We start from the raw sequence: 19,086 nt of genomic DNA, 5'->3' as shown, positions 1-19,086 counted from the left end.
TAAATATCCATATCACCTCTGCTGAAATTAGAAGATATAAACAACCAAGGTACCAATTTCTTATGCCCTTACAGTTCATGATGGAATATTTAAATTAGGCTCATCTAAAAGCAAATAACTGTCTCAAAATGGCATATGTTATTAAAACCTGAAAGGTGGGCAATAATGTTTTTGCCTGTCTGTCGTGTTAGCAAAATATTTCCTGAACCAGGGAATGGATTTTAATGAAATTCTTAGAAAGCAATCATTGGACATAAACCTACAACTGATTAACTTTGGGAGTCGACTCAATTCAAGGGGGCTGCTACGGCTAATCAACCTTAGAGAAGACACAAAAATAGTTGCATCTCATTCAGTTTTACGCGTTCTGAGCTAAAATTTGGTGCTGTAGCAGCTGGAAGTCATTCCCAACACATTTTTCCGAGTGCTCACAGTTTGCTCAAGATCTCCCAATATTGTTTGAGATTGTGCATGACATCATTTCTCAGTATTTACTGAGTGAATTTAATTGTTTTCTATAATGGAAGTAAGAAAAACATTCCAGATCGAAGCTAAAAATGTATTAATAACATTTAGTGAATAAAAAACAGTGAACTTAATTAACTCCGGTGTGGATGACTTTCATGTAAACACAAATATACGCTGAGTTAAAAGATGTTCTAATCATCTGGTTGCTGGAACGTTTTTCTTTCGTAGATGCCCGTGTGCATTCATGCAGCGAAGAGCATGAACCCTTATTACGAAGTAAATAATTTAGCCCGCCCCTGACTCTGCTCACTGTCCTACCATGGTGTAATTATGAGCCACGTTCAGCAGGTCCACGCAGCCCTGGGCGTCCGCGAAGGATCGTATTCCCAGGCAGTTGGACGGGTGAAGCTGCTTCATGAGGAAGCTGCAGCAGACCTGGATGACTTGTGAGAGCTGGAGGAGACACGCTGCTGCCAGCAAGCTCTCGATGGTTTCCTCTTTCAGCTCAAGGACGCCTGCGATGTCACGACAAAGAAAAATGTTCTTTTTGTGCCAAGGCAATATAGCTAAAAAGGTGAAGTAATTCAAAGAAAACTAGAGAAATTGCTTTTTCTGCGAAAATACTTTGTGAATGTCAAATGATGAATGACTGCTGGAAACTGCTGAAGAAGCTGAAACTGAGTTGTTAAAGCTAAAAAAGCAGAACACTAGCTAAAAGCTAAAATACAAAAGGGGGGAGCTAAAAACTACAAGTAGCAAAAGTCTAGCTAAAGGCTAAAAGTAGCAAAAGGCAAAATAAAGGTAGCAAAAAGCTAAAAGTAACAAAAGACTACCTAAAAGCTAACATACCAATACACAAGCTAAAAGTAGCAAAAGGCAATTTAAAAGCAAAAAATAGTAATAGTGTAACTAAAAATAGCAAAAGAAAGTCGCTGGAAGCTAAAAGTAGCAAAAAGGTTAGCTAAAAGCTAAGAATAAATATTTGTAAATAAAGTTACATGTTTTGAAAAGTAAAAAAGTTACAAAAACCAACAGTTACAACACCCATCTCCTAAATTAGCTGAACATTTTGATATATGAATGGATAAATTAGCACAAAGTAGTCAAAAGTAGTTTGCAAAGAACATACAGTGTGTGACTGATGAATCAACATTCACACAGTAAATAAAGTAAAACCGTTCTTATTCAGACCTTCAGCAACATTTTCCATTTAAAAAAGTAACAAGCAACAGTCCCACTGTATGGGATTTAATACGTGTCCCTTTGCCTGGTAAAGTAAAGGGATTTTATGTTGAAGTGCTTCCCACTCGGTGAGCAAAATGACGAATCGCCTTATTGATCCATTTTAATCACACAGGGTTTCAGAGGTCTCGTGACGACTTACAAAAGCCAGTGAATTTCTTTACAGGCACTCACCCGTGTAGGCAAAATGAACCAGGGATCTGAGGGCCTCGGGATCCACTCCCTCCATCTTTATCTCCTCTTGCTTCGCCTCTCTCACGTCGCTGGTGAACATGGCAGCAAAGTAGTCCGAAACAGCACTTAGGACCAGTCTGCCATAAAAAGGAGGGGGGGGAATATTGCATTAAATATGCTCTTTTACCGCTCTATTGGGAGATGTGAATAGAGGATGGTTTCAAGAGTGTGTTTCTTCAAAATATCTCTTTGCACTTCAAATACATGCATGTCTTTGCGGCTTATTTGATCAGATTGTAATGTCAGAGTAAATATATCTGGTAGCAGCTGGTTATGTTTCATGCCATGCTGCTGATTGAAGGGTTTTACATCATTTTAGGTCTCTATAAGTAAAGTAATTCTTCTCTTTTCTAAATCCATCAAATTATTTCATCCCACAACCTCTAACATCCCCGCTCTAATGGTCAGATAGTCATTATAGTGGTCCAAATTTTAAATAAAAAAACATATTTGTATTATTCAAACTGTATAAGAAAAGATAAATCGGATGGCGACAACATCCTGTTTCAACAGCGTTTTAATTTCTGTTTCTAATTCCTATGTTCTACCGTTCTTTAGCCACTGCACTGTTGCAAATTGTTTTGTTCTGGTTTTTTTTCTGGTGTCTGGCTGGTTGAACAAATGAAATGTGGCGAATCAACATTCAACTGAAAGCGATGGCCTTTAGCATTCAGAAGACGTCACGTGATCTTTTCAATACTGTCAGCTCAATTCAACCGGCCTACGAAAAACCCAGTGCCCAGATATTGGCATGTTTATGCAGTGGAGCACAGAGATCTTCTGTGTCAAATGTAATGAGGACTGACAGAGGTGTAATTAAATCACAGCCGTGTCGATATTTAGAACCAAACCAGTGAACATGGAGTGTGTGTCGACTTCTATTTGATGATCAGAAGATCCAGTAGAAGAAAAAAAAAAGATGTGGCAAACTGGAGATCCAGACCCCAGCTTTTAACCCACTGCACGATCAGATTAATGAAGCCCGTACAGATGAGCTGCTTTACCTCTAATCTGTAGCAGCTGCAGGGCCGGTGAGTGAAATGAAAGCGGACAGAAGCACAAACACGGACCTGTGAGCTGGTATCTTGTGATCCCCCGCTATCAGGAGGACGTCACACAGCTGCTTGTGTTGTAGGTACGTCTCCATTTTGCGGAACGTCTGCTCTGCGTGATTGGTGGCCTGGAAGAATTCATCGGAGGAGTTGGTGTTCATTCTGGAGAAATTGCTCAAAACCAACCTGTGGGGACACAAAGAAGGCAGTGATGGCATCAGAACCTGTTTGTCCTTGATGGAACGTGGCATGCACAATAGTTTATTTAAATGGCTAGTTCAAATCGTTACCATTGTTGCAGTGCTGCTAAAAAAAAGGCTTTGCCCTCATACGAATTTCCTCTGGTTTTGCCACACTTACACATTTCAGATAATTAAACAAATCTGTTGTTTTCTCCCTTCTTGTCCAAGTATAAAGTAAGAAGCAAGTAGCTTTCCACATTTAGATAAGCAACAAACAGCTGAGGACACTAAAGAGCTTATTCAGGCACATGGCGCTCCTGATTCCTCTGTTCCCGGCAGAACAACTGTATCTTTCTTGCCACACTAAGCTGAAATTAAAACTATTATGGACTAAACTCCATACATAAGTAGATAACTAAGTACCAGCATCCAGTGAGACAAGCCAGCCTCTCTATAAGCAACAGCTTCGCGGACAGAATGTGCAAATGGCTTTTTGGGTGTTTGGGTGCGCATCGGCATTTGTTTGTTCTGCGTTTTCTGCAGAAAGCGGGGACTTAACAACTGAACCAGTCTGTCTCTTGCTGCATTGTGGTGAGACTGAGTCCCTGTCCCCACAGGCTGCTAGATTACATGCTGTTTTACAGGCGTCTGAGTAATCCCACACTCTCATGGCAAAGAATGCAGCCCAGTCACTCTGGTGTCCTTCACAGAGGAAAAAGTGTGCTCATTGACATTTAGGGTTGTTTGTTGAGCTGCATAAGCAACCGAGCTGTCTCTCAGAGAGAATTTACCGTCATCTCATGGTTTTTCTGCTGTCAGAAGACTGATAGTGCTCAAGAAAAAAATAAATAAATAAATAACAAAACGGAGCTATTTAAAGCAATACTTTGCACTGCTACGTTTTACTGCTCATACGCTGATATGAAAGCTGCTTTAACTGGTGAAGTTACAGATTTGTCAATACAAATAAGCTGCAAATACAAACTGTAACGCTTGGCAGCCCAACGTATTGGCACACGCTGAGATTTATACTGCAGGAAAGACGGAGGGGGTTGTGGCTTTGATTGATGTCCTGTTTAACGCGCAATAACAAAGTTTTCAGCCGAGCTCGGAACTTTTTTTCCTCTTTGTTTACCAAGAGCAACATTATGCTCCCTCTGGGATTTGTTTATGTTGCACTGCAGTCATCCCGGCATAGTCTAGTCTTTATTGGGTATCTTTATGCTAAATGCAAAAGTAATTTATTACCCCGGCTCGGTATTCCCTACTGACTCCAGAGTCCCGCAAAGGAACACCAAACAAGACTGAATAAGCAATTGGGCCATAAAACCGAGATCCATTGCTTTTCTATTGGCTCCGAGGCATGCTGTAAGGATTTTTCATGGCTACCAATCTCTCCTACACTAATTGCTTTGGTATCACATTCTGGGGAGCAGTAAATTCCGAGGTGTATATTTTGCTTCTAGTATGGGCTTGGATCATCAAAGGTACAGCCCAGTTTTATTAAGGCACTAAAACCTCAGAACACCTTGCAATAGAGTAACTGCTTGAGGGGGGGGGGGGACGAGGCTGCACCACCAACCCGAATCACTGAGCGGTTCAGGGAAAAACTGCAGAAGGGGGAAATGTTTCCTGGCATTCATTGAAGGAATGCATATCCCCCGCCACATTTCACACCAGACTGTGAGACTAAGATCATATTAAATTATGAAATGATGGAGTTGCAGCTGATTTGGTCAAACCTTGATCATGCAATTTCATGGGATGTCAGAGTATGTGATGTGAAGGACTCTCAGCTACTACAACTACATCAAAATTTGGCTCAATATCTCTAAAATTAACTGAATATTAGCTATTTTTTTGGTTTCTAATGTTAGTTGGCTGAGGGAATCATCTTGAATTTAGATAGCTCTAAAAGTGAATCATTTGTACAGGTATATCCAATAAATGTTTCCTGAAAGTTTCATTAAAATCTGTCCAGTGGTTCATGAGATATTTTGTTAACAAACAAACTAGATTGACCCCAACTGTAAATGTAAAAGTTTTAAGCAAAAATCTAGTGCAATGAGTAGCACTTGAAGTATGTGTTGTGAATAACACTCAGCTACGACTACACCGAAACTTAGCACAGTTTCTTCAAAATTGGCAGAATTATCGCCATTTTTGTGTTTTTTAAGTTCAGTTGGCTATGGCAGCCATCTTGAATCAGGCTGACTCCAAAAGTTAATCGGCAGTAAATGTGCATACAACGGTCATTTCCTGAAGGTTTCAATAAAATGCCTCTAGTTGTTCATGAGATATTTTGCTAACAGACACACACACAAAGCAAATATATAATCACACACCTTTGCCGACGCCTTTCTAGCGATAATGAGATTCGCAGCTGTTACTTTGAAAACCAAATAGGCTGAACCAGAATAGGAGGTAAGACTGCTTTATTTATTATCACACTTTGTCCTTGAGCAGATTTCTCTCGGTGAGCACATCTCACCCGAAGTCTCACAGTTTGGTCTTCACACCTTCTTGGAGCTATCTCACCCAAATGTGACTAATTGCTTCTGAGCCGCGGCAATGACAGTGTTTATTTAATGCTGCGCAAGTGAGAAGGGTGCAGGATGAGTTTTTAACGCTTATGTCAGGACCAAAAACCTGCTCAATATAATCATTGAGCGCTATTTTTTTTTTTTCCCCGCCCAAGATGCAAACAAATGTAACACCCAGGAATAAAAATACATTTTGGCGCGTTAACGCACCGCGTTAAGTAGATAAAAAGAGCTGCCTTCCTCAGCCCAGATTAACTCTTAGCTGTAAATGTCAGACGTGTCGCTGGAAGTCTCACTCCAACCCGTATCAGTTCCATCCTTCTAACGCCTGCCTGGGCCAAATGGGAAATATGTCTTTCAAAATGGATTAGGACAGCTATTTTTCCCAGTAGGCTGCTGAACAGCTTGAGTTGCTTTGAGAGGCCCGCAACTTCTAAAGAACCTCTTAGAGCCTATGCCAAGATGATGTACTCCATGAGAAAAGTCTCTGCGCTCCCATTGGGTTTTTTTTTTTTGTTTTGAGAGACGCATATTTACTGATGGCAGAGTCGATCTGGCGGAGGGAGACTGAGTAGTCAGAATGCACGGAAACAGATTTTCCTCAAAAGTCTTCACAAGGGATTTTAATACTAGCAGGACTGTTAGAGAACCAAAGGATGGATCTGAATGAAACTCACACAAAGTAATCCCTGGCTGGAAATCTGCAACTCGTTCACATGTGAAGTTAGCCCAGTTCAAGCCGGCCGCCAAGGCTAATTGATATTAGCCAACACAAGAGTGGCTCTAACTGAATTTTGCAGATACTGAGCTCATTTTTGTGACAGCAGCAGATCTCACAATATCCCTTGAGAGCACGCATCGGGTCATTTACGAGGTTTGACCAAAACGACTAGAACGCAGGCGATAAGCATTCCTTTGAGGAATGTGAGGCCTTTAAGTTTTTTTCTTCTTCTTTTTTCTTTTTGAACTCATTGCTGTCCCGTCACACGTGCCCGACGCCGACGCAGGCCCCTGGCTGCATACCAGACCGTGTCCTCTCCAAACGGCTCCGAGTGCAGTTACCGGTATATGGGCCGTTCGCGTCAATGGGCGAGATGAAGAATTGCCACAGCTATTGGTAGAAATGAAATATGACCTTCTATCTGTTCCGCAGCGGGCCCTGACAGCGGCTGCAGCATGCAACAATGAATTTAAAAAAAAAAAAAAAAAAAAACGCTGCAAGCACAGAATATAGTTAAGGTTGGGGTAAGAGGCTTGGGAACGCATTATTCCGATGAGTGTCTTCCCAGAGACAGGAAGACTGTGTGTGCTGGGGGGGGTGGGGGGGGGGGGTTTCTGTAAGTGAAAAATGTGCAGATCTTAGCAGAAAGCTCCTTGCTGCTGGCAGGTTAACTTGCATACAGAATAAGGCTGTCATCGCTGTTGGATCGTTGGTAATTTATTAACATTTCATTTTACTGGGTAAACAGATTAATATCTGGGCAGCATTATAGTGGATTCCACAGTACGTTGGATGTATTGATCCTGAACGGCAACTCTAGCAAGCTTGTTCTGTCGTTTTAGAGTCAAAATGTTTTGATATTAAAACTTTCTAACGCAAAATATTGATTGGCTGAACTGTAACTGTAAGCTGAGGTGCACGGAACAAATCCAACCTAACCAGACTGAAATAAAGACATTTATAAAAATATAGAAACATACGTTCTTTTTTTCAGAAAAGGCAAAAAGGAAAGTTATCGTTATTATTCTGAGTTTCATTAGTCCTCCGTGATTAGCACCCGCCACCAAAGGCAAAAGAGCGATACTGTTTGTTGGTGTGCGTCTGTGTTCGTTTGTCTGTGCCGTTAGCAAAATAACTCGTAAACCACTGGACAGATTTCAATGACACACTCAGAAATTGAATAATGGATGTACAAACGCAACCGATTAACTTTTCAAGATGGCTGCCACAGCCAGCTGACCTTAGAAAACACAAAAATGGCCATAGCTCAGTCAATTTAACAGATATTTAACTAGAATTTGGTGTGGCAGTAGCTGACAGTCATTTACAACACATATTCTAAGCATTACCAGAACATTCAACATTCATACAAGATATCACACAATTGCAGGAGATTGTATGACGTGTGTGATGTTACCTTAAAGGTTGGGCCAAAATGGCGATAAGTTCACCATTTCTCAACATAAGATGATCTTAGTTTAAGACTTTGGCATTAAAGAAAAGCTAGGTTTTTAACTTTAGGGTGAAGATTTTAATTTTGTGTGTTTGTTTCATGTCAAATTTTTTTTCAAGTTATTTTAGTTTTTTCAGTCTTTAATACTTGACATTTGTTACTGTTTTATTTCTATGATTAACCAGGAGGATATGTATTTGTCTAACAGCTGGTGAATATACAGTCATATGTTGTGTAATCTCAGTTGAAATTCAAGGTGTGTCAGGACATGTCTTTAACAATAATGTCATGGAATAACCTTCTGCAAATGAACTCTTTTTTTTTGTTGTTGTTGGTTAAAGAAAAAAAAGAAAAGAAAAAGTCTTGACTGATCCATATTTGAACAGAAGTTAGAGGACGTGTCCAACATTTGCTGTGGCTCTTTTTTCCTCTCGGCGCAGTTTAAAGACTCGACTTTTCTGCTTTAGTCGGCTCCCAGTGCGCAAAGCGCTGACCTAGAGAGAAAGCTGACTCGCAAAAAATTACAAAAATCTAATGAAAAAAATGCGTCTGATGAAGGCCAGATAAACTGAGCGTTTGCAATTTGCGGCGTCTTAAGGACGTGTCCGATGGACTTGTCACACGTGGAGCAATTTGAGGCTCGTCGCGTCGTGAGGCATTCAAGAAACGTCTGAATTACTGCTGTTGACATGCGTCGTGGTGGTGGTATTTCTTCTCCAAGGCGGCGGAGGGGGAATTGAGATATCATTCAAACTAACAGCCTGCTGACTCAAGTCTCTGGTAGTGTTTATGTGGTACAGGTCAGGGTTTCTATTCCACGCAGGTTAACTTCTGTCGTATATTCTGTGTCAAACACTCCGAAGAGGTTATTTGGATGAGAGTCATAAGGACACAACAGATATAGAGTGTGTTATATAACGGCTCTGAGCGCAGGGGTGACACAAGCAGGGTATTCTGTTCGTTATGATTCTCCACAGACATTTCAGTCACCTGGAAAATGAAGGTTATCTAAATAAAAAGGGTATCTTTTAGAGAAAATACATTTTATTAAATGCACCTTTAAATAAAAGCCTAGCATTCCTTAAAGGAATGCGGATTGACATGTTGCCTTTCGTGCCAGAGTTTTGGACTTGTTGTCATTTTGTGTTGAGAAATGACAGAGTTGTTGTACTCTCATGTGATATTGCAAGATGTCAAGCTCAGAGTATGTGTTGTGAATCACTCTCAACTACTACCACATCAGGTTTTAGCTCAATATGTGTAAAATTGACTGTGTTATGGCCAGATTTGTGTTGGCTAATATCAATTTGCTGTGGTGGCCATCTTGAACTGAAGTAACTCTAAAAGTTAATCAGTTGTAAATGTATATCCAGTGATTCCTTTCTGTGAGTTTCATTCAGAATTGTCCATGTATTCATGAGATATTTTGCTAACAGTCAAAGAGGGTTGACTCCAAACGTTAATGCTAAAGTTTTTGGCAAAGATCTTGTGCAATGAGTAGCACTTGGAGTATGTGTTGTGAATTACTCTCAGCTACAATTGCACCAAACCCTAGTATAATATCTGTAAGATTGACTGAATTATAGCCATTTTTGTGTTTTCCTAGGTCAGTTGGCTATTGTGGCCATCTTGAATTGGGTTGGCTCCAAAATTTATTCAGTTGTATATGTATATCCAGTCAATATTTCCTCAAAGTTTCATTAAAATCCTTTGAGTGGCTCATGAGATATTTTGCTAACAGACAGATGAACAGTTAGCTTCAAATAGTTAATGGCAAAATTAATATCTCAGAATATATGTTGGAGATCAGTTTCAGCTACTTACACAACAAAGTTTATGTCAATAACTGTACGACTGATTGAGATACAACTGTTTGTGTTTTTAAGATCAGTTGGTAGTGGCAGCCATCTTGAATCTCGTTGACTCCAAAAGTTGACCTTAGCCAACACAGGCAAAAACACTGTCGCCCTTTCACCGCTCAGCAACGAACGATAATTAAAATCTTCCAATAAACATTCTTTTAAAGGTAGAGCCACAAATGCTGAGCTGTTTTTATTGATTTTGATCTTTAATTTGGTTTGACGATGGTGTGAAATATTAATGTACGGAGCGAGAAACCGCATTAATTTAAACAAATTGAAGTAACTGACGAGATGGCTGGAAAAGTGTGTGTATGAACCTGGCAGAGGGGTCCACACACACACACACACACACAAAATAAAAAAGACTGACACATTTCCCAGTGACACGCAAAACTTTTGTGTTTTTCACAAGCGCCAGAACTGATTCCTAGATTCAGCCTGCGAGATAGTGACAAATTAGGTGTCAAGGATTCATGGTGTGCGACGTAATCGGGCCACCCAGCTGGTGAGGTAAATAAATGTACATATCTCATCCTGCTTAGCGACAGATGAACGTGTCAGCCGAAATGTGTCACACACTCGCTGGGCTGTTTCAGACTAAACATCTACATATGAAGTTCCCGCAACCGAGCAGCTTTATTTCCACGGGCCATGATTCTAATTACGCCACAGACAGCTACTGTGCACTCAGGGATAATGAGAAAGACGTTTTTCAGCCATTTTGTGTTTAGAATGCTTTATAAGAAACATTTTAAAAACACATAAAAATTTCAGTAAAAGCTTCACATAAAATCACATCACCAGCGACCTGGCGTGCCAAAGTTTGAAGCGAACAAAGATGTTGTGAGATCCGTTAGCGCTTTAAGTATGTGTTGGGGATGACTCTCGGCTACTACCACACCAAACTTTACCTCAGTATCTGTAAACCCGACCAGGTTGTAGCCATTTTTGAGTTTGCTAAGGTCGGTTAACTGTGGCAGCCATCTTTAATCCGGTTGACTCCAAAAGATAATCAGTTACAGATGTACATCCAGTGGATCCTTTAAGAGAGTTTCATTAAAACCAATCCAGTGGTTCATGAGATATTTTGCTAACAGACAGACAAGATCAAATCCAGCAGGTAATGTCAAAGATTTTAATAAAGATCTTGTGCAACCAGTTAGCACTCAGAGTATATGTTGGGGATGAGTTTCAGCTTAAAGCTCAGTAAATGTGAGCTGAATACGTTTGACTGAGTTGTAGATATTTATTGTGCTTGCTAAGGTCGATAAACTGTGGTGGCCATCTTGAATTGGGTTGACAACAAAAAAGCTAATCGCTTCTGACTGTATAGTCATTGATTACGTTCTGAGAGTGTCATATAAATCTGTCCACTGGTTTGTGGGGTATTTTGCTAACAGTAAAGGCACATTCATAGACACAGGCAATTACATGATCAGCTTTCATGATGGGGGATGATAAAGAGTGACTCATTTGCCGATCAGTTCTTTTATTTTTGTGTCATGATAGTATTAGCAATGCTAAAGGATAGCATTTAAAGTGTAAGGCCTAATCTTTTGATCAAACTGTTAAAAGTTTGAACAGTGAAAAGACATTCAGATAATTTAACATGATTAAATTCATAAATAAACAAACAGACACAAAGCGGAAAATATCCGCTCAAAGAATGGAGTTTATGATCCAGCAGAGCAGAAGTGTTTCAATAATTCAGTATCATTGTCAAAAACTGCTGGCTGTGCTTCTTTTTTTTTAACATGGCCAACATGAACTCAAGGATCCTGAGAGCCAGAGAGCTACACATTTTCACTCTGAGGCACATCTTTTATGCATGCTCTTTTCACACACAGGAGCTCCGAAAACATGAAAATCTGCCAATTATGCCGACACGAAGGAGAGCCGAATGTGGAGTTGATTCTAAAGCCGTATCTTAACTCGGAATAATTCATGCTCGGTTCAGGGAGCACCGAGCATCCACTGCCTGTGGCATTCATTCAATCCACACTGACACGTTTTCTTTTTTTGTTTTTTTTTTTGCACTGTGCAGGTAGGGAGGCTGGGTGTTTGGGAACACACGGCGAGCTCTCTAGAAAACAAATGGGACAGGTTTACTTGCATTGTTCTCTTCATCGCCAGGTGCACAAAACAAAAAGCGCACGGGAACCAGCGAAGCTTAAGGAGCAATCGCCTCAGAATGTCACCGACTAAGATAAAAGGGAGAGCTGGTCTTTTTTATCCATCATGTGATGTGCTTTTAGTCTTCAGCCAGAGAGACACACACACACACATAAACAGGCTGACATCTCTAACCTGTTTACTTCCTGGAACAAGATGTAGAATGACAAGGAAAACAGAGGGAGAATCACAGCACTGACAGAGAGGCAGAGGATGGGATTTATCCCTGGAAAATTGGTTTAGGAGAGTTCAGCAGACGGATTTGTGAGCAGATTTGGATTCTGTGCAATTCACTAGCTGTGATAGCCTTTAGCTCATAAACAGGCTCACTGGATAATGCATGCGATTTAACTCGTGCGTCTTTTTATAGATCCGAGACGTGTTATGTGATTTAAGGGATTCTTCCGCTTTTCACTGCATGGGAAAACGCACTCGCGCGAGCGCTAAACAGGGAAATCAAAGGTGCCATCGGAGTGTGATCTGGGCCGCAGAACAGAAGAGAGGGAAGCAGAAAAGGCCCCAGCTTTTAGTTCAATGAATAATTAAAGAGATGTGTTATTGGTTTATCCTGCCTAACATGCTGTGGAGGACGAGATGGAGCTGTCCCCAGGTGAGCCATGAAGGCAGCCGAGTGGCCTGAGTGAAACATGGAAACTGATACCTGTGTACACTATTGTTTCCTTGTTTGTTTTTATGCTTTTTTGTAATCTAACTGCTTCCACATACTTTGTATTTCAGCCATTCATGTGTCAAAACATTCTGCTCATTCAGGAGATGGGTGTTATGACTTTTGGCTTTTGTAACTTTTATACTTTTCGAAATATTTAACTTCATTTGCAAATATTTTACCCAAAGAAATACATTGAGATCTCTTCAGTTCGTTAAAGACATTGTTCTCTTTGAAATCTGAATCAGCATACAGACTCTGTTTTTGTCTTATAATGCTAAATATAACTTTTAGCTTTTAGCTAACCTTTGGCTACTTTTAGCTTTTGAACAGCCTTTTGACATTTTTAGCTTTTAACCAGCCTTCTGCTACTTTTAGCATTTAGCTAGCATTTTGCTACTTTATCTTTTAGCTCGCCTTTTACTAGGTCTAGCTAGCCTTTTGCTACTTTTAGCTAACCTTTAGCTACTTTTAGCTTTTGAACAGCCTTTTGCAATTTTTAACTTTTAACCAGCCTTCTGCTACTTTTATCATTTAGCTAGTATTTTGCTACTGTACCTTTTAGATAGCCTTTTACTAGATCTAGCTTGCCTTTTTCCTACTTTTAGCTAACCTTTAGCTACTTTTAGTTGGCATTGTTCAACTTTTAGCTTTTAGTGAGTCCTGTTATGTCTTAACTTTTAGCTAGCCTTTTGCTACATTTACCTTTTAGCTAATGTTTTGCTACTTGTAGAAAGTGTTTTTCTAACTTTTGAGTGTAACTAGTGTTCTGCTTCTTTTAGCTTAGACAGCTCAGTTTAGCTCTTTCAGCAAAGTTGTTCAACACTCAGCTTTTACATTTGGTTTTTGCAGAAAATGCAATTTCTCTTTCTCCATTTTAGCTTATTATTTAGGATCTTCATGCAGGAAAGCCTTGAAACTAAGAAGTTAAAAGGCAGCGGATGTTTTCTTCACATGTCCTGAGTCTCAGGTACTGTAAACAGATTTTAACTCAGATGTTACGTAACTGCCGTTAAGTGTTTTAAAGGATGGCATTATTACATTATAATCAAGGGATGCTGCTCCAGGTGCATTGTTGTTTTAAAATTTCAAAGAAACCAAAATTCCTTCAATAATATGTCAGAATCTGATTTTTGATTATTAACCATTTAGTGTATAGGCACAGTTTTTGTCTCCTGAATTGACTCTTAAGTCATACCTGTCTCTGGCCTCCACCTCTGCAGGTTCATCCGTGCTGCTTTTCACATCTTTCTGGCCAGAGTTTGTTTCCTCTTTCCTCGTAGCGCTGGGAGAGGAAACACTCTTTGGAGAGTCCTCGTTCACCTGCAGGCCTTGGATTGTGTTGGGCAGGTGATGCCACGACTGATGACCCGTCCTGACGTAGACAGGTGTTGGCCCGGGCGTATGTGGCATGACGCTGTGGACGGGGCTGTTGGTCTTCCTCAGCCCCCCGATGCCTCTCTCCCTTGAGTGGTTCTTGAGCCGTCCCTGCACGGGGGTCCCTCTGTGGTCCAGGCCATCCTGCTGGATGTAGCCTCCCACACCACCGCCGCCGCCGCCCCCTCCGCCACCAGCAGAACCCTGGGATGAATGGCTGAACCAGCGCCAGCGGAGCCTGAGGATCTGTTTCACGTCAAAGTCCTTCTTCCCTGACACGGACATCCTCTTCTGGATTTGGAGAGACGAAAGCAGTGGTGTGCTGGGTCCCCAAGAACATGGAGAGCAGAGAAGAGAAGAGCTCTGACTAACAATGTACCTCCTCTCCCCGGTTATTGTCTCACTACTATCATGACCACCTCCTCCTCCTTGTATTACACCTCCGTTGTTCTTTTAGCGGAGAAATAAAGCGGCTCTCTGCAGCTTTTGTTCCTACGCCTCCCCTCAACTCTCCCTCCTTGTCTGTCTCTTTCTCTCCTTCCCTCCTGTGCTGCTGCTGTTTCTGTTTGCTGCTGCCGCTGGAGCTGAGTTAATGCACATGCATGATCTATCCTCCCTCCCCTCCGCCTCCTCTGGTTCGCTGTCTGTCTCTCTCTCTCTCTCTCCCTGTCTGCTTGTCACTCCTGTGAACGCACCAACACCATGAACACACTCCGTCAAAGATGGACACATATGCTCTGGAATAGAAATGAGAAGATCCCATAAGCTCCTTCTAGATCCCTCCACCGCTGCTCGGTGTGCATGTTTTTCTATTTGGGAGTGATAACGCGGCTCGTGCTGCTAAAGGGAGGTGAGGCACCGTGGAGCCAGGATGATGAGGTCACACCTTAACAAAGTAAAAACCGCTGCTTGCTTAAAGAGTGACAGAGGAGGAGTGCCAAATGCAATCACAATTCAAAGCCTAGGATTGCTTCTGGGACTGCATATCGCCTGCCACCTTTCCTGGGATGGACTTACAGCCATTTTGGTCAAACCTCGTAAATAACGGTACGCACAGTCTCATGTGAAATAGTGAGACCTTGCGAGATCTGCTAGCGGCTCAGAGCACGTGTTGAGGATCAGTCTCGTCTACTACCCCCGCAAACTTTAACTCAGTATCTGTAAAGCTGGCTGAGTTACAGCCATGTTTGTGTTTCCTAAGTTCACTTGGCTCTGATAGCCATCTTGATTACAGTTCACTCCAAAGGTCGATCAGCTGGGGATGTGCATTCAGTGATCAGTTTCTGAGAGTTTCATTAAAATCTGCCCAGTGGTGCATGAGATATTTTGCTAACAGACAGACAGATAGGGTTGACGTCAAGAGGTTTTAAGCAAAAATATTGCCCAAAGTGTTGTGCTCTGACTATGTGTTGGAGATCATGCTCAGCTACTACCACACCAGAACTGAGCTCATTATCTGTAAAATAAATAAATAAATAAATAATAATATTCAGCTGAATTGTAGCCATTTATGTGCTGGCTAAGGCCAGTTACATGTGGTGGCCATCTTGAATTGAGTTGATTCTAAAGTTCGTGAGTTGTAGATGAGCATCCAATGATTGCATTCTGAAAAATTCATTAAAATTAATTTACTGGTTCATGAGATATTTTGCTAACAGACAGACAGAGTTGACTTCAATAGGTAATGGTAAGGTTTTTAAAATAGATATTACACAATCAGTTAGTTCTCAGGGTATGTTACGGGGGTAATCTCAGCTACTAACACACCGAATTTTAGCTGAATATGTGTAAAACTGGCTGAGTTGTAACCACTTTTGTGTTTGCTGAAATTGCTCAGCTACGGCACCCATCTTGAATAGCCTTGACTACAAAAGTTAATTAGTTGTGGCTGTGCATCCGATGATTACTTTCTGAAGGTTTCATTAAAATGTGTCCAGTGGTTCGTGAGATATTTTATTAACGCTACAGACAAACGAACACTAACATTATTACCTTTGCCTTTGGCAGCAGGCGATAAATGCATTAACCAACAAAAAAGGCAAAGATGTCGCTCTGATAAGCACCGAACAGACAGAAGCTCGTGCCATCAAAAGCAGGAGAAATTAATTTCACACCAGCACACATCTGCGCCTTCTGCTGGTCTCACATCAAACGGAATCCCATGGGTGGGTGGGGGTGGGGGGAGGGGGTGTCTCAATGTAAGGTGGTCATGCAGAAAAAAAGAAAACTCTCTTTCAGTCATTCTCTTGAAAGCTCCCGCGATTAAAGTGAAAAACTGCATCCTGATCAACCTTCAAGGTGGGTAGGCTGCCCGTTCGGCAGTCAGAGCGGCAGAAAACAGCATCATTTTCTCTGTCTGACATTTTAATAAACCTGACCCAGGATTAGCTTAAACCTGCAGCGCTGTAGATAACCGAGACGCTGTTACTACACCTCCGATTCAAAGGGAATTAAAGTCTTAGCACTCCTTGAAGGGATGCATATTGCCCTCCACCTTTCAAGTTAAACACTTGTAGATGTCAACCAGTGATTACTTTCTCAAAATGTCATTAAATTCTGTTTAGTAGTTCATGAGATATTTTGCTAATAATACAGACAAGCAAACATAAGCGCGCCGATGCAGGCAAAAGCATTTTTGCTCCGTTTTTGTCTTTGGTGGCGGGTGATAGCAATAGCAATGCAGAGTTAACCCTCCTGAAGAGAAGCCTTCAGGTCCATTTGACTCGAAGGCCATGGGAGGGTTAAGGTACATGTCCTAAGGTACATGTCCTGAAATCCGGATTTTTAGATTTTGATCAAGATATAACTGTCTCAGAGACACTGTTTCCCAATAAAGATCACATTCTCCTGGTTTTTATCACAGTACAACATAATTGCAGAGATTTTATATATGTAAATGGAGGTAAAAAAAATGGTCAGATACAGCCTTGTCCTCGATTTCTAATTTCCACTTTTAGGACAAAGGCGAGAGCTAAACCTGGCTTTGAAACGGCTCTCATCCACCCACATCACCTCCCACAGCAGATTTGGACTCAGCCAGCTGTTGTGATTACTTCCATCTTTCAAAAATGCCAATATTTCCAAGTGTAGAAACATAAACAAAACATCAATTTGATTTTATTTTTAAATGTACATAAGGACCAATCTCTAGCTGTAATTTTTCCCTTTTGTGTGTGTGTGTGTTATAATCCTGAGCTTAAATGGCATCACTTCAGAAGGCAAGTGGGAAGTTTTTTTTAACTATAACTAACCTCTTGAACTGACTGCAAGATTAACAGTGGGAATAATTATTGTAATGAATTAGACTAAGTGATAAAACTGGTTTTTTAGCTGTTTTTTGCTTTCATTGTACGGAAACAGATAATTTAACATTAATAACTAAATGTCAATGACACATCATATATTAACTAAAGAATTCGTAAATTCAAAATGCAGATATTCTTTAAAATGTCCTGGGTTTTTTTGTCTATTTTGCATAAATTCATTTTGCCCTAAAGGCGCTTGAAGTAATTATTTTAAAGGCAGTGCATCATAGAATTAGCTTATTTACAAATATAACTTAAGGCCTACTTTTTCTTGAAAGAATGCCTATCACCTAAAATCATCTTATGGTGTGCAACCTCATGTGACATCTTGCCAGATGTGTTAGCTATTCACATTTTCAGGATGACTCTCAGCTACTACCACACTAAAATTTAGTCCAATATCTGTAAAACTGACTGAGTTGTCACCTTTTTAGTGTTTTCTATAATTGCTCAGCCTTGGGAGCTATCTTAAATTGAGTTGACTCCAAAAGTTAATTCGTTGTAGATGTACATGCATTAGTTTCATCAGATATTTTGCTAACACAACAGTCGAATGAACACAAGCAGACACAGGCAAAAAGCTTATCACCTTTTTGTCTTTTTGCGGGCAGCATTATAAATAAGTGGCACACATGGCATGGTGTTTGTTAGCCAGAATTTAAAGGGAATTTTACAAACAAAGGGAGAACACATTTGCATTATTATTAAAACCAGCTTTCCCATTAGCAAGATTGCTAACAGGATCCATACTGTCGCAACACTTCATGGATTATCGATTAAAGCACACGGATTAAACACCATCTCTGTGTTCTAGAGCAGAAACGTCTGCTGCAGGGATACATTACTTAATGTAAAGTAACAAGCGACCACGCTGGGTAACCTCTTCTATTCTTTCAGAAGTCAAGGACACCATCTGGCTGCTCTCTGCCTCCCAGATGTGCTGCAAGATGACAGGCTGGTGTGGTAAACTACATTATCATCCAATGTCTGCCTCCCAGGTGAACATACCTCCATGCCCTGTTAGATATTCTTGGAGCATGCAGGACAGATAGATGAGCTGCACCTGCATCAGGCTCTAACAGGAAAAGTGCCTGAAAATGTTTAGTTTCTTCACGACACGAATCTGGAACACAATTTTCAGAATAGACCAAATAATTATCTATTTATGCTTCATTATGATTGTCAGATCTATGAGATCTACTAATAAATTATCAAAAGACATTGTGAACAAGTTATTTTTCACCTTTCTCACTTGTTTATTCTGGGACTTGTTCAGTATGGCAAGCCATTTGTGTATTTATTTGATATATTTTATATCAAGCATCATTTTCAACCACTAGTTCACCATTGCACTGCACTAGTTACACATTTAGGCACACTAGCCAACTAGTTGGCATTTTAGGCGCACTAGTTAACTAGTAAAAACAAAGAAAAGTGTCAACAAGTCAACTGGTGAGCATTTCAGAGGTCACTAGTCAACTAGTAGGAATAATTTGTGTTCACTGGTTAACATGTAAGGGTTGTTGATGTCTACTAGTTAACTTGTACACCAGTGTCATCAACTAGTTTGGTTCAGTGGTCCACTAGTGTGTTAAAAAGCCAACTAGTTGGGACTTTTGGGCTGCCAGTTCAACAAAATGGCTGACCTGTATAAATTATGCTCCAACTAGTTGAGCAAAAGTGCCACTAGCTGGCAAAAAGGGTTACTAATACAGATGTTTGTTGAACTGGTGCACCAAAATGTTGAACCTATGCAACCAAATGTGCAGCTAGTGCAGTGTAGTTGTGAACTACTGGGCCAAAATGAT

At 40.7% G+C, this 19,086-nt stretch overlaps 1 protein-coding gene across 3 annotated transcripts in view; it reads right to left on the bottom strand.

Moving 5' to 3' along the window:
- Positions 1-19,086, bottom strand: part of klhl4 (kelch-like family member 4) — a 33,003-nt gene that overhangs the window by 12,707 nt on the left and 1,210 nt on the right. Inside the window, exons 2-5 of one of the 3 annotated variants that reach the window (XM_017428185.3) lie at positions 13,795-14,295; positions 3,015-3,182; positions 1,885-2,021; positions 787-983 (exon numbers count right to left, since the gene is read on the bottom strand). In XM_017428185.3, coding sequence (XP_017283674.1) covers positions 787-983; positions 1,885-2,021; positions 3,015-3,182; positions 13,795-14,258 — 966 coding nt within the window. In that variant the 5' untranslated portion in view covers positions 14,259-14,295. Of the gene's footprint in view, positions 1-786; positions 984-1,884; positions 2,022-3,014; positions 3,183-13,794; positions 14,748-19,086 lie in introns of those variants that run through there. The other 2 variants (XM_025008584.2, XM_017428186.3) reach the window with 2 other exon arrangements.

Source organism: Kryptolebias marmoratus, linkage group LG9 (assembly GCF_001649575.2).
Source record: "Kryptolebias marmoratus isolate JLee-2015 linkage group LG9, ASM164957v2, whole genome shotgun sequence".
In the NCBI taxonomy this organism is placed as follows: Eukaryota; Metazoa; Chordata; class Actinopteri; order Cyprinodontiformes; family Rivulidae; genus Kryptolebias; species Kryptolebias marmoratus.
This window is presented reverse-complemented; position numbering and strand designations above follow the sequence as displayed.